This window comes from Leucopleurus acutus (assembly GCF_964270905.1).
Source record: "Leucopleurus acutus genome assembly, chromosome: 15".
NCBI lineage: Eukaryota > Metazoa > Chordata > Mammalia > Artiodactyla > Delphinidae > Leucopleurus > Leucopleurus acutus.
In genome coordinates this window covers 39957656-39975517 of record NC_139157.1, presented here as the reverse complement: position 1 = coordinate 39975517, position 17862 = coordinate 39957656, and the positions used below count along the sequence as shown (strand labels likewise).

The window sequence follows — 17862 nt, the reverse complement described above, 5'->3', positions numbered from 1 at the left end:
AGGAATAATTTCCCAAGTCCATTCCCTCTAAAAGCTTATGATTCTGTACCTTCAGAGTAAAAACTTAACTCTGCACATTTCAACAGATAATGTTTTCCAATTGTGGCTGTATATCAAAATCCTTGGAGGAGCATTTTAAAAGTGAAAATAAATACTCCAGACTACTGAACGAGATTGCGGAAGGTGACTGTTCAGTCATTTGTCTTTTTAGAAGACCTCTACAGCTTACTTCTTGTGCATTGAAGTTGAGATCCGCACTTAAAGGAATAAAACTGAACTTTAGAGACAGTTATAATTGGACAGTGATACCTTGCTCCACACATTTCACTTTAAAGAAGGTATCAGTTAAATCTCCAAAAAGACTTTTAAAGGAGAATATATGAGGTATTAAGCAGACCAAAACAAATATCAAATATCCACTCAAAAAATCACTAATATGATACAGATGTAGGTGACTTGAGAGTGAATAAAATTCCGTTAGAAAAAGAAGAAATGAAAAGTTTCTTGAAGCAGTAATGAAGTCAGAAAATGGTTCACAGGTATATATTAAAAAAGAGGCTTCATATTTAAATCTGTATTTGACATACAATATGACAACCTGAGAAGTAGAAATGGATCTTGGGCTACAAAAGTTCAGTGAAATAATCTTTGTTACATTTAATCTGGACTAAAAACAACTTATGAAGCAGAAATTAAAATCTTCAGAAATAAAATTGATGGAGCAAAATGATTAAGTAAAATTTAATGATAAAAATGGATGTTTTCAGGGGATTCTGATGCATCACTGGTAACCAGTGATTTACTGAAATGTGCACAATAGTGTGTGGGATATGTAATAAGTGCTTAACAAACATTGAGTGAATGAATGAGTAGATGAACGAATAAATGAACAAACATCCAATGAACAACAAAAATTGTGCTTTACGTATCAAACTAGAAGCAATGTGGAGATGGAAATAGATATGAACTTAAAAATTTTTTCTGGGGCTTTCCTGCTGGCGCAGTGGTTAAGAACCCACCTGCCAGTGCAGAGGACATGTGTTTGAGCCGTGGTCCGGGAAGATCCCACATGCCGAGGAGCAACTAAGCCCGTGCACCACAACTATTGAAGCCTGCGCGCCTAGAGCCTGTGCTCTGCAACGAGAAGCCAGCACAATAAGCCAGTGTACTGCCAAGTAGAATAGTCCCTGCTTGCCACAACTAGAGAAAGCCAGCATGGAGCAACGAAGACCCAGTGCAGCCATAAATAAATAAACAAACAATTTTCTGTATACTGAAATCAAGAAACAAAAGGTTACCCCAGAGTCACTGTGAAGCACAATAAAATAAGTTACTGAATAAAGGCCAACCAAACAATGACACCTATAGCATCAGACTTACCCTACTCAACAATGCCTAATTCAATCTCAGCATTAATTATTTGCAATAACCAATCATTTTAATTATAAATATAATAGTCTCAAAACAAAATGAGTTGAAAAAATTAACTGAATATTGACTGAAATCACTCACTTTGGTAACACATTCTGTTCTACTTTTAATTTGGAAAGCTAGCACACAGAGCAGTGGTAGAAGAAATTAAATCTATTCTGCCTGGCACTTGGCTAATAGTGCGAAACTAAATAAATTTTCAGAATAGTAAACCATATCTCCACTGGGGGACAAATCCAGTATTAGAGAAGCAGTTACAGCTTGGCTGTTGACTGACTCTCCTGAAGCCCTGCTATAACAGTAGTAAAGCCAGAGAATCCTCACCACCCAAAGAAACCAACCAGTCAGTCCATTTCCTCCTACCTTCTTCCTTCCCCAAAGTAAGCCTGAAGGTTCTGTTGCTTCTTTTTTAACATGTGGTTGTTATCTATCCATTTTATTCAATTTTTACTGCCATAAAATTTAATTCCTTATGACCAGTAAACTAGCCTAAGTCTCAGCATCCTACGTGATATAGTCAGCACTATTTGGAGAAAAGCATTACTCTTTTCCACGTCTTTGATTATACAATTGCCCTTGCCTGCAAGACTCTTCGCCTCTCCTATTTCTTTCAGCTGTAATAGCCCAGGAGGCTGCACTAGTGCCACTCCTCTTGCTCTATCATTGCTTCCTCCCCTAATCTTCCATAATGGCATTAGTCAACACTAGTCACTCTTTCCACTGAACACCTGTGGCACATACCACACAACCCCTCATTTGACAAAACCTTAATTCAAATAGCATACTTAAAGGCTCTAGCACATTGCCTGAAACAAAGTAGTTGGCTGAAAAATGTCAGTTTTCCATTTCTTTATTTTCTATTTTACCATACGCTGCAAATTATTTAATTCATCATTTTAGGTATATGTCCTATTTCCCCTCCTTGAGGACAGGGTCATTCATATTATATACCTCCTTGCCAATTATTGACCATACTCACAAACACGCTCCATAAATGCAAAACAGAAAAGAGCATATTTGCTGAATACCCAAAGGAAGTATAATGGATATTTAACTGTATATATTAATCAAAAGGTGAAACAATGATATTCTGATATTTTTTCCAACCTTTTGATTAATAACATAAAGAGAAAAAGGACAAAATTAAAATATTTACCACCCTGAAAGGACTACTTAATTTATCATTTCAAAGAAGCAACTGCAGAAGGAAAAAATCTCCAACTCAGCCCAGGGAAATGAGCTGACAAATGGTTAATGTCTGTTAGGATTTGGAAAGATACTTGTATGGAGTTACAAACTGCAAGTGTGCAGAACTATATCTGTTTGTCCTCTTTCTTTAAGGTGATAAACAGCCAAACTAATTTGATTTTTCCAGAATTTGCAAATTTTATAATGGATTGAAATCCTGAGGGAGCTAACACCAGATGCATGACTGTGTTATTCTAATTTCAGCTACCTTAGGGTTTAGCAAGCTGTCATTTTTAAGAAGCCAATCAATTTCTCATTTCAAGAAACAAGAAAAAACATTGAATGTATCTATCCAGTGTCTGCTTTGAAACATCTTTTATATCAAAACATGGTTTTTGGTTATTTAAAGTAAATAGAGTGAAATTTTATAATAGCAAACCACTGTTCCACCAGTCAAAAAGTAAATGATAAAGGATAACAATCAACCAACAGGAAGCCACTTTATTTTCATCTGTGCTCTACAACGCCAGTGGATAGCTGTTCCGCTGGAGCCTTTAAAGAATTTAAATTCACATTCAGGGTTTATCTGTCTAGTTAATACATTCAACGAAGCCAACATCTGAGATCTCCCTCAGCATAATTTAGAAATATAACAGAGGGTAGTAAATGCATGCACACTGAGCAATCAGCCTTGTTGAGTATTTAGATAACATATACAACATAACGTTAATTTTAAATTATCTATGGAAAATACGACCCAATAGAACAATGTGCCAAAGAGAGCTGCAGAATTTGAAGACCATCATACTGAAGACTAGAGATATCCACTTTTTTTTTTTTTTTTTTTTTTTTTTTTTTTTTTTGCGGTACGCGGGCCTCTCACTGTTCTGGCCTCTCCCGTTGCGGAGCACAGGCTCTGGACGCGCACACTCAGCAGCCATGGCTCACGGGCCCAGCCGCTCCGAGGCATGTGGGATCTTCCCGGACTGGGGCACGAACCCATGTCCCCTGCAGCGGCAGGCGGACTCTCAACCACTGCGCCACCAGGGAAGCCCGATACCCACTTGGGCCATGCAAATCTCCATGATCACCACTTCTTACTTGTTTCCTTTCTTACTCACAGACTTGATCATTAATCCCTGTTTTTCACACTCTTTTTAAGGTTTGTTCATAAAGTTGTAATTTTCTTCACAGATGCTTTTCCTCAAAATTCTCTTGACAATTTCTCTTTTCTTCCCTCTGAGCCTCAGTTTCCTGATTTTAAATGTGATGAGTATGCCTACTTCAGAGAGTACAGCTGACCCTTGAACACCACAAGGGTTAGGGCGCCAACCCCATGCAGGCAAAAATCCGAGTATAACTTTACAGCTGGCCCTCTCTATCCTCAGTTCGGCATCCAAGGATTCAACAAACCATGGATTGTAGTATGTATTTATTGAAAACAATCTGCCTGTAAGGGGACCTGCACAGTTCAAATCCATGTTGTTCAAGGGGCAACTGTAGTTACAGGGTTGAATGATATGATGCACATCAGGTGCCCCAGCACTCTATTTAATTCACAAGCAGTGGTCAATAGTTACCAATGCCCTTCACCTACCTTAATTTCTGTTTAACTCTGCCTTGTATTTTCCTCTCATTTCTTTGCTTTCATTTTCTTAGGATCACTTTTATCCCTTTCCCAAATCTGCATTAGATGTCACTATGATTTAATTAGGTATATGTTCCTATGTATTTTTGTAAATCCCAATAGATTTAGGATTGTTATACAAATGTACTGTGTGAATATGGACGCTATGTGACAGTATGAATATGTAACCCAATAAAAATATCTCCAATGCCATATTGAAGACATAGAGGCATTTGAGACCTAATGAAATCATTTAAATTAGCCACATACAATATAATAAATATCAAAATGGTAGTTTAATGTGAATGCAACAGGAGCACAGAGGAGGGACTTCTGACTGGGAATAAGAAGGTAGGTGACATTCTAGCTGCAACTTCACAGTGCAGTTGGACATTATCATATGGGTGTCATGGGGAGGAAAAGGTTTATTCAGAGGCAACAGTAGGAACAAAGGTTCAGTGATATGAATGCACAGGATGTATTTGGGCAGTGATGAATAACAAGAGATAAAAAAATTAGTCTGAGCCAGACTGAAAATGTATCTTTAAAATTTTTTTTCTTTTTATGGAGATTTGACACATTGTGTCTAACTTGAATAAATAACACATATTTGAAGGATGGTTTCTTTAGCAAACAGAAAAGTCATGTTACCCTTATGAGCAAGAGGGGCAATATCCCATGATGATCTATTATCATGAGCCTATGCTACCTCTCTGCTTTTTCTTCACTGTGTCTTCATTTACTGAGCCCCAGGCACTGGATATTCACCTTTGGGAAATTTTAGTTCTTCACCCTTTACACAGTTACTAAATTCATTGTCCTAAGGCACAAGATGAATCAATGCTCAGAAATCTTAAATGTTTTAATTTTAACAGACAATAGAGTAAACCAACTGGTTGACACAGTATACAAAGCTTTTATCCTTCATTCTTCTATCCATTTTTTCCTTTATTTTTTATTTATTTTGCGGTATGCAGGCCTCTCACTGTTGTGGCCTTTCCTGTTGCGGAGCACAGGCTCCGGACGCGCAGGCTCAGCGGCCATGGCTCACGGGCCCAGCCGCTCCGCGGCATGTGGGATCTTCCCGGACCGGGGCACGAACCCGTGTCCCCTGCATCGGCAGGCAGACTCTCAACCACTGCGCCACCAGGGAAACCCCATTTTTTCCTTTATTTGTCAAACATTTATTGGCACTGTTACTCTAGGTGCAGAGGATATGACAGGTAAGACAAGGAAACTACCTTACAGGAGTGTGCTGTCACGTGAGGAATTAGACATTAAGTCAGAATATGAGAAAAACATGACAAAGAGATGTGTATTGGCTTTATATACTAAGCTGATGATTTAGTAATTTGTATTTTCAGCCCTACCTTCTCCCTAAGTTCCAGATTCAAACAGCCAACATGTACAGAGCATGTCTACTTAAATGTGTAATAAGTATTGGAAACATAACATAAAAGCAAGCTCCTAATCTCCTCTCTGAAACCTATTCTTTACCCATTCTTTGCTATCTCAGTGTTTGGTAATCCCATCCTTCCAGTGGCTCAGATCAATAACTTGGGTCTTTTGACTCCTTTCTCTCCCACCCCATATTCAGTCTGTTACTCAATTCTGTTGGTCCTATTTTCAAAATATACCTAGAATCCAAGTACTTCTAACTCCACTGACATCCTCATCCAAGCCACTGCCATTTCATCTTTTCAACAGCCTCCTAACTCATCTCCCTGCTTTAGCCCTTTGTTCTTCAGTCTTTTCCTGATACAGCAGCAATAGTGATCTTTTAAAAATGTAAATCAGAGCATGTCACTCCTGTGTTCAAGACCTTGCAATGACTTTAAAAACCCTAGAACAGGGAGTTCCCCAGCAGTCCAGTAGTTAAGACTCCGTGCTTTCATTGCCGAGGGAACAGGTTCAATCCCTGGTTGGGGAGCTAAGATCCCACAAACCACGCAGTGTGGCCAAAAGAAAAAAAAAAAAGAAAAAACAAAAAACCTATATCATCCTCTCCTCTCTAACTTCAACACCAACAATCCTTCCCCCTTACTCCTTCTGAGCTGTACTAATCTCCTTCCTAGTCACTTGCTGGAAGTCTCTCCCTCTGGAAACATCCATGTATCTTGCTCCCAATTTCTGCTGGTCTGAACACTACTTAACACTGGAACCGCCACCCCCAACTAGCACTTCCTAGACCCCTTCCTTGCTCTGCATTTCTCACTTACCACCATACCACTTGACATACTGAATCTTTTTACTTATTTATTGCTTGTCTTCCAATCAGAAGGTAAACTCTGTAAAGGCAAGACTTTTTTCTCTTTTGTCCACTGATGTGTCCAAGTGCTTACAGCAGTTCTATTATACAGCAGAGGAAAATATCCATTTGTTGAATAAATGAATGTGTATTTGGAGAAGAGAGGGTGAGGTTGGCAATGCTGCTAATAGTTTAGTGCCCCTGAAAAACAAATATGAGGCGTGGAGAGAAAGGGATGATGCTAGAGAAGAAAGAAGAGTAACATAAGGCCTTGGGTACTATGATAAGAAGATTAAACTGTATGCAGTGGTCAATGGTAAGCTTCTAAGAGGTAGAGGAAAGAGCGGGTCAGATTTACACTTCACAGGTCACTCTGAAAGCAGCATAAAGAATACCTCTGAAAAGAAATGAGACTCCAATTAGAGACATCAGGTAAAGAGAATGTTGTAATAACCTACGCAAAAAGTAATGGTGGCCTAAACTAACATAAAGAAGAGTAGAGATAGATATAAGTAGATAAATTTGAGCTATATTAAGAACACAGAATACAGTTTGGTGACTGGGGGGGAACCTGGCTTAGATGGACAGATGATTGCACTGCCCACAAAAATAGACAGTGTAGGAGGAGGATGTATCTCAGTGACGTATGAGAAGGTGGACATTTTGAGCTTGAGGGTTCTTTAGCACATCCAGGTGATGTTTACCAATTAAGCATCTGGAAATATGAGAATGAAGCTTATAGATCTTTGAGTAGAAGAGGTATATTTAGAAGTCATCAATATATAAGGTGTGGGTAGAACAGTACAAGCAGATGAGATCACTAGGAAATCATCTCCTAGTTGATAAAAACAGAAGAGTGAAAGACATTGGAAGATACTGCCTTAAGGAAAAACAATTTTTAATGGGTAGACAGAAAAAAAAAAAAGAGCTCAAAAACGAAGCTAGAAAGTTACAAGGAAACCCAGACGTTTGCACAGAAGAAACTGAAAGATATCTGGAATGTATATGGCACAAAGGGAGAGATTTTTTAGGGTGAAAAAACCTTGTGCATATTTGTGTCTAATTACACTCCTCTATGAAACATTATCTATTTGCACATTGAGCACTTTCCAAAATACAAAAATGTTTAAACTGTACCTGTATATTCCACTGAGGGGAAGTAGCATTCAGATGGGCTTTCAGAGAGATGAAGGACAAATTTTTCAAGTAATTCTACTAAAGCTGTAATAAACAAGAGAATAATTAGGATGTTAAAGTCATCAGAGCTTCTTCACAGTTATGCTCTTAAGGGGGGCCAATTCAAAACATCATTTTAATATTCATAACAATGTTTCCAATGTAAACTAAATTTTAATACCTTCACTGAGAACCTATTCAATGTAAAACTGGAAAAGAATCATCTGTTATCTTTAGATCCTCTAAGGATTACTTCAGAATTTGCTAAATGATTTCAATTCAGAAAAAAATCACAAACTAGGCTATAATATCTTACCATCATCATTCACACATGCAGAAAAAAAATCATGTGAGCTCCAAGACCAGAATCAATGCATAGCTCACATCCCTTTCAAAGCAGGACATATTATGTGTTTTATGTACTTTGCAACAGACAGTATCTGTTCAAGGCAAGCAGATCAAAAGTAGGCTTGTCAGGGGTTGGGGAGAGGAAAGGATGAACAGGCAGAGCACAGAAGTTTTATGGCAGTGAAACTCTTCTGTAAGACACTACAATGGTGGATACGTGTCATTACTATGACATTTGTCAAAATTCATAGAATGTGAAACATCAAGAGTGAACCCTAATGTAAACTTTGGACTCCTGATGATAATGATATGTCAGTGTAGGTTCATCAGTTGTAACAACTGTACCCCTCTGGCGTGAGACGTTGATAGTGGGGGGAGGGGTTGTACATATGTAAGGATAGAACGTATGTGAGAACTTTCTGTACTTTCCACTCAACTTTGCTGTGAATCTAAAACTGCTCTAAGTTTATTAATTTAAAGAAAAGTTGAAAAGATGCCTGTCAATGTAATAGTATATAAATAATGCCACAGTATTTGCATATATTACTTCCCAAATAGATATAACCAGGTGGATTATAATTAATATGCAATCTAGAATTATTTTTGCTGGAAAGAAATATATCTGGAGGGTAACTGATATGCTTACACTTACAGAAAGTAAGTTTTACTCACCTTTTAAAATTGTGCCCTAGTTATATTCAGGATTCTGACTATGGCCTGTATTAACTGAATGCACCCTTTTTCACATCCAAGTGCATTTTAAAGATATAATTCATGAAGGAAAATTAGTGTTCAACATGTCAAAAATGTAAAGTCAAAGAAGAATAACATATGCTTTCCAACAATGATAGGTCTAACAAGCTACATCTCATGATATAGCTTGAGCTATATCTCAAGATAAAAATGAAAATTTTTATTCATGGAACTCTATTCATATTCTGATTTCAAGTTGAAATGAATATTTAAAAGTATGAAAATGCAATAGTCGAGGATCAGAAAGGACACCAGTATTGTAGATTATTTAAACTTATAGTTGTTTAGATTGGTTCTATCTTCACATACATAGGCACAAATTCTCCCACTCTTAGAGAAATCTTTCAAAAGTTTTTTCTATGAACCTATATGTAAATAATGGCCCTTAGGTGAGAGCTTTCAACTTCTACATGTTTGTTTATAAGTCACCTAATGCTGTCTCTTGAGATTATAATTTTTCAGAAAGAGTGTGTCGATGAAATTTAGATACAATCATTCCTAATAAGGTGTGAGATATACATTAGTAACAAAGATTATATAAAAATTTTAAGTGGAAATGTCCATTTAAAACTCAACTATAATTATTCTCATTTTAGCACAACCATATGTTTGTTACAAATTATGGATTTAAGCAAAGTGTCTGAGTTAATGGGAAAAGTCACAGCACACTGCTGAACAGTTATTTGAATCCAATGCCTGAAATCAGGTTTAGCCATCAGACAGCTAAACATATGTGAGTGAAGACAAAATACACATCTTTGAAGCTGCTAAATCACAATATGATTTGAAACTTAAGAGTCACCAGACTAACTGCAGACTTTGCAAAGCATACTACTTTCCAGCAAGCACTGACCTTGAAATATGAAATTATGTTATTAGATCAATATATTGGAGGCTTATAAAATAATTCTATGCATCCTATATAAGGATGACATCACTGAACTACCTAGAGAAGGTTCTGAATTTCTGCTGATTCCAATATTTTTGCTTTTCCCAGCAACCCATATGAACAGCACTACGCACTTCCAAATATTTTGAGGGATAAGCTAAGCCATGGAACAATGTTAAAAACTAATCCATATATGGTAATTGAAGCCATGGCTACAATTTACTGGTATCATCTTTCTAACTAACCAAATGTAAGTGTAGCTAAACTGCATAATTACTACAGTGGCTGTCTCAGTATGACTGTCAATTCACTAAAAATTCCATTATCTGTGACTCAAAGAAATTAATTCACATAAAACATTTCTTAACTTCAAGAGTAAATTAACTCCAGGATATTACTATCCAGAAAGTAAACCTCAGAATATTGTCTTAAATGGATTTTTATTTTAAATGACAGACCTGGAATTTCAAAAGGACTTTAAATTAGGAGATGTCCTTTTAATTATACTTATTCCCTAGGGTTGGACTATGACATTAGTAGACTACGAAACCAAGGTTTATCATACGTATATAATAAAAGAGGACACGGGTTTTACTGATGAGGAAAAACTAAGGCAGCTCATTCAGGGATACTTGGATATTGACTGTTTTCTCCCTTGGCATTGCCATCACAACAGCAGCTGGTTCCAAAAAGTTCAATGTTTGAAAACACACAAAATTTCTCCAGGATTCACTCTTTAATTCTTTCATCTTTTATCACTGCTGGCACATCACCAGATCACAAGACAATTACATTATGCGTGCAATTTTTTCCCAATCACCATCCTTCATGTAACTACCAGATGTTTGTTCCTGAACACTTCAGTATTCAGAACTTACAATTCTCATCTCTCTACCCTCCATGAAGTCAGAACTCTACTAATGTGTTTCAAGCACTTTACAATCTCACCACATCCAACTATGTTCACTTTTTATACAAATTATAAGCACAGACTATTTTTCTCAATGTTCTCAAGTAGTTTATATTCATTCCTTGTTTTTAAAAGAAAGTTTGTACAATTATAGATGAACAGGAGGTTGCAGGCACATGACAGATGTAGAAAAATTCCTTTATTCCTTTATTTAGGGTAGGTCTGCTGGTGACATATTTTTCACCTGAGAATGTATTGATTTCCTCAATATTCCTGAAGGCTACTTTCAAAAAACACAGAGCTCAGGTTGATAGTTCTTTGCCTTCAGCTCTTGAATAATGTCATGCCACTTCCTCTGTCCTCCATCTTTTCTGGGGAGAAGTCCACTGTCATTGGCATTGATTTTCCCTTGTAGCTATGGTGTTGTTTCTCCCTCTCTGCTTTCAAGATTTGTCTTAAATTTTCAGAAGTATGACTATACAGTTGACCTTTGAACAACAAGGGCGGATTGGGGTGCCAACCCCCTGCACAGTCAAAAATCATGTATTGGGTTGGCCAAAAGTTTCCTTCGGTTTTTAAAGTAAAAATAAGATACATTTCTCATTTTCACCAAGAACTTTATTGAGCAACATATTCACCATTTTGTTCCCCTACCGTCTGCCATTTTTCAGGCAGCTTCATAATTCCATCTTCCCCAAACTTTTTATCTTTTTGAGCAAAGAACTCTTCCATGTGCCTTTTACAGTCTGCCAGGGAATTGAAAATTGATCCATGAAGAGAATTTTGTAAAGACCAAAACAAATGGAAATCTGAAGGTGCAATGTCTGGTGAATATGGAGGATGAAGCAGAACTTCCCAGCCAAGCTGTTAACAGTTTTGCCTGATCATCAAAGAAACATGCAGTCTTGCATTACCCTGATGGAAAATTATGTATTTTCCGTTGACTAATTCCAGATGCTTTTCTTTGAGCGCTGCTTTCAGTTGGTCTAAATTGGGAGCAGTACTTGTTGGAATCGTTTGGTTTTCTGGAAGAAGTTCATAATAGAGGACTCCCTTCCAATCCCACCATATACACAACATCACCTTCTTTGGATGAAGACCAGCCTTTGGTGTGGTTGGTGGTGGTTCATTTTGCTTGCCCCACGATCTCTTCCATTCCACATTATTGTACAGTGTCCACCTTTCATTGCCCATCACAATTTGTTTTAAAAACAGAATGTTTTCATTACATTTAAGTAGAGAAGCTCACGTGGAAATACTGTCAAGAAGGCTTTTTTCGCTTATGTGGAACGCAAACATCAAAGCGATTCACATAACCAAGCTGGTGCAAATGATTTTCAACGCCTGATTTGGATATTTTGACTATGTCGGCTATCTCCCGTGTGGTATAACATTTATTGTTCTCAATTAATGTCTCGATTTGATCGCTATCAACTTCAGCTGGGCTACCAGACCCTAGAGCATCGTCCAGAAAAAAATCTCCAGCATGAAACATCGCAAACCACTTTTGACACATTCGATCGGTCACAGCACCTTCTCCATACACTGTACAAATCTTTGTTTGCATTTTGGTCGGGTTTTTACCTTTTGTGAAATAAAGCCGAAGATGTGGCTTTTTTCTTTCATCTTCAATATGAAAATGGCTACACAAAAATTCATCAATTTTGATAAGTTTTGTTTTTAAATGCACGCTGATGTGACAGCTGTCACAATACAGTCTAACAAAATTGTTTCGAATGAAGTTAAAGACAACTAAGTGCCACTAGAGCTATCTTATGGAAAAAACCAAACAAACTTTTTGGCCAACCCAATATAATTTATAGTCAGCCCTCCTCATCCTCATTCACAGATTCAACCAACCTCAGATCATCTAGTACTGTATTTACTACTGAAAAAAAGTCTGTGTATAAGTAGACCTACACAGTTCAACCTTGTGTTGTTTAAGGGTCAACTGTATTGTGTCTTGGTGTGGACTTCTTTGGGTCTTTGGTCTTTGAGGTTCTAGAATCCACAGGCTTAGGTCTTTTGCCAAATTTGGAAAGTTTTCAGCCATCATTTTTTCAAATACATTTGTAGCTCCAACCTCTTTCCATGACTCCAATGACGCAAATGTTAGATCTTCTGTTATGGTTCCACAGGACTTTGGGATTCAATCTTTTTTTAAAATTTTTCCGTCTATTTCCTCTCTTAATATCTTCAAGTTCACTGATTCTTTCCTCTGTCCCCTCTATTTTATTGTTGAGCCCATCCATTGAGCTTTCTATTTTGGGAATGGAATTCTTCAGTTCTAAAATTTCCTTTTGGGTTTTCTTTATATATTTCTTTGCTGACACTTTGTATTTTAAAATTTGTTTCATGTGTGAAACAAATACATGTGTGGAGGGGAAGGAGAGACGGTGGCCTTATTAACCATTGGGTGATGGTGAAATTCCTAACTCTCTACCTAGGTCTCCTCCGATACCATCCTACCAGGGAGAGGCAGGGGTGCCTCATTACTGGCAGCTGAGAACAGAAGTCCAGGCTGAACCCCAAGTCTTGTTGGCAATATTTTCTAAAGTGGTGTTTGTCTGGATTAAAGTGGTCACTATCTACAAATTTTGCCTTGGTAGACCGCCCTTTTTCTGGTCCTTTGGTTACAGAGAGCAGGCTGTATAGCTTTGCTTTTACCGTTTCTCCTAGGGTTGTGCCTGTCCTTTTTTTTTTTTTTTTTAGTATTTTTGTATATTTTTTAGTATATTTTGGGAGCAACTGTAGACTTTGGTTTTGTTTTCTGCAGCTAATTTGTTTCTGTCTCATGTTTATCTTAGGTCAGTATTTGGAATTTATTATAATTGTAGATATGCTTATTGATGTGGCTGCTCTCTTCCTTTTTTTTTTTAATATAGAGATATACATTTTTCCTTTTTCTCTTTTTGTCAGTGTGTATGTGTATGCTTCTTTGTGTGATGTTGCCTGTATAGCTTTGCTTTTACCGTTTCTCCTAGGGTGGTGCCTGTCCTTTGTTTTTTTTTAGTATAATTTTTAGTGCTTCTTATCATTGTTGTATCTGTTTTTTCTTTGGTTGCTTCCTTCTTTCTTTTTTTTCTTTTTTTATTACATAAATTTTTATTTTAATAACTTTATTTTTATTTTTTCTTTCTTTCTTTCTCCCTTTTCTTCTGAGTTGTGTGGCTGGCAGGGTCTTCGTACTCTGGCCAGGTGTCAGGCATGTGCCTCTGAGGTGACAGAGCCGAGATCAGGACACTGGACCACCAGAGACCTCCCAGCTCCATATAATATCAAACGGTGAAAGCTCTCCCAGCAATATCCATCTCAATGCTAAGACCCAGCTCCACTCAAAGACCAGCAAGCTACAGTGCTGGACATCCTATGCCAAATAACTAGCAAGACAGGAACATGACCCCACCCATTAGCAGAGAGGTTGCCTAAAATCATTATAAGGTCAAAGACACCCGAAAACACACTACTGGACATGAGCCTGATGACCAGAAAAACAAGATCCAGCCTCATCCACCAGAACAGAGGCACCAGTCCCCTCCACCAGGAAGCCTATACAACCCACCGAACAAACCTTAGCCACTGGGGGCAGACACCAAAAACAATGGGAAATACAAACCTGCAGCCTGAGAAACAAGACCCCAAACACAGTAAGATAAGCAAAATGAGAAGACAGAGAAATAAACAGCACATGAAGGAGCAGGGTAAAAACCCACCAGACCAAACAAATGAAGAAGACATAGGCAGTCTACCTGAAAAAGAATTCAGAGTAATGATAGTGAAGATGATCCAAAATCATGTAAATAGAATGGAGGAAATACAAGAAATGTTTAACAAGGACGTAGAAGAACTAAACAGCAAACAAACAATGATGAACAACACAATAAATGAAATTAAAAATTCTCTAGGAGTCAAAGGAAGAATAACTGAGGCAGAAGGACACATAAGTGACCTGGAATATAAAATAGTGGCAATAACTACCGCAGAACAGAATAAAGAAAAAAGAATGAAAAGAATTGAGGACAGGCTCAGGGACCTCTGGGACAACATTAAATGCACCAACATTTGAATAATAGGGGTCCCAGAAGAAGAAGAGAAAAAGAAAGGGACTAGAAAATACATGAAGAGATTATAGTTGAAAACTTCCCTCACATGGGAAAGGAAATGGTCAACCAAGTCCAGGAAGCGGAGAGAGTCCCATACAGGATAAATCCAAGGAGAAACACGCCAAGGCACATATTAATCAGACTATCAAAACTTAAATACAAAGAAAAAATATTAAAAGCAGCAAGGGAAAAACAACAAATAACATTCAGGGAGTCCACAACAGGTTAACAGCTTATCTTTCAGGAGAAATTCTGCAAGCCAGAGGGAGTGGCAAGACATATTACAAGTGATGAAAGGGAAAAACCTGCAACCAAGATTACTCTACCCAGCAAGGATCTCATTCAGATTCGACAGTGAAATTAAAACCTTTACAGACAAGCAAATTCTAAGAGAATGCAGCACCACCAAACCAGCTTTAAAACAAATGCTAAAGGTACTTCTCTAGGCAGGAAACACAAGAGAAGGAAAAGACCTATAATAACGAACCCAAAACAGTGAAGAAAATGGTAATAGGAACATACATGTCGATAACTACGTTAAATGTAAATGAGTTAAATGCTCCAACCAAAAGACATAGACTGGCTGAATGGATACAAAAACAAGACCCATATATATGCTGTCTACAAGAGACCCACTTCAGAGCTAGGAACACATACAGAAAGTATGGGGAAGGAAAAAGATATTCCATGCAAATGGAAATCAAAAGAAAGCTGGAGTAGCAATTCTCATATCAGACAAAATAGACTTTAAAACAAAGACTAGGACTTCCCCGGTGGGGCAGTGGTTGAGAGTCCACCTGCTAATGCAGGGGACACGGGTTCATGCCCCGGTCTGGGAAGATCCCACATGCTGCAGAGCGGCTGGGCCCGTGAGCCATGGCTGCTGAGCCTGCACATCCGGAGCCTGTGCTCCGCAATGGGAGAGGCCACAACAGTGAGAGGCCCGTGTACCGCAAAAAAAAACCCCTCCCAAAATCCCCCCAAAAAACCCAAAGACTATTACAAGAGACAAACAGGGACACTACATAATGATAAAGGGATCAATCGAAGAAGAAGAAATAACAATCGTACATATTTATGCACCCAACATAGGAGCACCTCAATACATAAGGCAAATAATAACAGCCATAAAAGGGGAAATCGACAGTAACACAATCATAGTAGGGGACTTCAACAACCCATTTTCACCAATGGACAGATCATGCAAAATGAAACAAAATAAGGAAACACAAGCTTTAAATGATACATTAAACAAGATGGGCTTAATTGATATTTATAGGACATTCCTTGCCAAAACAGCAGAGTACACTTTCTTTTCAAGTGCTCATGGAACATTCTCCAGAATAGATCATATCTTGGGTCACAAATCAAGCCTTGGTAAATTTAAGAAAAGTGAAATTGTATCAAGTATCTTTTCTGACCACAACGCTATGAGACTGCATATCAATTACAGGAAAAAATCTATAAAAAATACAAATACATGGAGGCTAATCAATACACTACTAAATAACCAAGAGATCACTAAGAAATCAAAGAGGAAATCAAAAAATACCTAGAAACAAATGACAATGGAAACACGATGACCCAACACCTATGGGACGCAGCAAAAGCACTTCTAAGAGGGAAGTTTATAGCAATACAATCATACTGCAAGAAACAAAAAGCATCTCAAATAAACAACCTAACCTTACACCTAAAGCAATTAGAGAAAGAAGAACAAAAAAAACCCCCAAAGTTAGCAGAAGGAAAGAAATCATAAAGATCAGATCAGAAGTAAATGAAAAAGAAATGAAGGAAACAATAGCAAAGATCAATAAAACTAAATGCTGGTTCTTTGAGAAGATAAACAAAATTGATAAACCATCAGCCAGACTCATCAAGAAAAAAAGGGAGAAGGCTCAAATCAATAGAATTAGAAATGAAAAAGGAGAAGTAACAACTGACACTGCAAAAATACAAAGCATCATGGGCGATTACTGCAAGCAACTCTATGCCAATAAAATGGACAACCTGGAAGAAATGGACACATTCTTAGAGAAGCACAACCTTCCGAGACTGAAACAGGAAGAAACAGAAAATTAAACACACCAATCACAAGCACAGAAATTGAGACTGTGATCAAAAATCTTCCAACAAACAAAAGCCCAGGACCAGATGGCTTCACAGGTGAATTCTATCAAACATTTAGAGGAGAGCTAACACCCATCCTTCTCAAACTCTTCCAAAATATAGCAGAGGGAAGAACACTCCCAAACTCATTTTACAAGGCCACCATCACCCTGATACCAAAACCATACAAAGATGTCACATAGAAAGAAAACTACAGGCCAATATCAGTGATGAACATAGATGTAAAAATCCTCAACAAAATACTAGCAAACAGAATCCAACAGCACATTAAAAGGATCATACACCCTGATCAAGTGGGGTTTATCCCAGGAATGCAAGGATTCCTCAATATACACAAATCAATCAATGTGATACACCATATTAACAAACTGAAGGAGAAAAACCATATGATCATCTCAATAGATGCAGAAAAAACTTTAGACAAAATTCAACACCATTTATGATAAAAACCCTCCAGAAAGTAGGCAGAGAGGGAACTTTCCTCAACATAATAAAGGCCATATATGACAAACCCACAGCCAACATCATCCTCAATGGTGAAAAACTGAAACCATTTCCCCTAAGACCAGGAACAAGACAAGGTTTCCCACTCTCACCACTACTATTCAACATGGGAACTAATGAAACTTGGAAGCCTTTGCACAGCAAAGTAAACCATAAACAAGACGAAAAGACAACCTTCAGAATGGGAGAAAATATTTGCAAATGAAGCAACTGACAAAGGATTAATCTCCAAATATACAAGCAGTTCATGCAGCTCAATATCAAAAAAGCCAACAACCCAATTCAAAAATGCACAGAAGACCTAAATAGATATCTCTCCAAAGAAGATATGCAGATTTCCAACAGACACATGGAAAGGATGCTCAACACCACTAATCATCAGAGAAATGCAAATCAAAACCACAATGAGGTATCACCTCACACCAGTCAGAATGGCCATCATCAAAAAAATCTACAAACAACAAACACTGGAGAGGGTGTGGAGAAAAGGGAACCCTCTTTCACTGCTGGTAGAAATGTAAATTGATACAGTCACTCTGGAGAACAGTATGGAGC

At 37.7% G+C, this 17862-nt stretch overlaps 1 protein-coding gene across 1 annotated transcript in view; it reads right to left on the bottom strand.

Annotated features, from left to right (window-relative positions):
* TBC1D32 (TBC1 domain family member 32) overlaps window positions 1-17862 on the bottom strand; it is a 179136-nt gene that overhangs the window by 36076 nt on the left and 125198 nt on the right. Inside the window, exon 28 of the mRNA XM_082855382.1 lies at window positions 7632-7715. Within this exon, the coding sequence (XP_082711508.1) occupies window positions 7632-7715 (84 nt within the window). The remainder of the gene's footprint in view (window positions 1-7631; window positions 7716-17862) is intronic.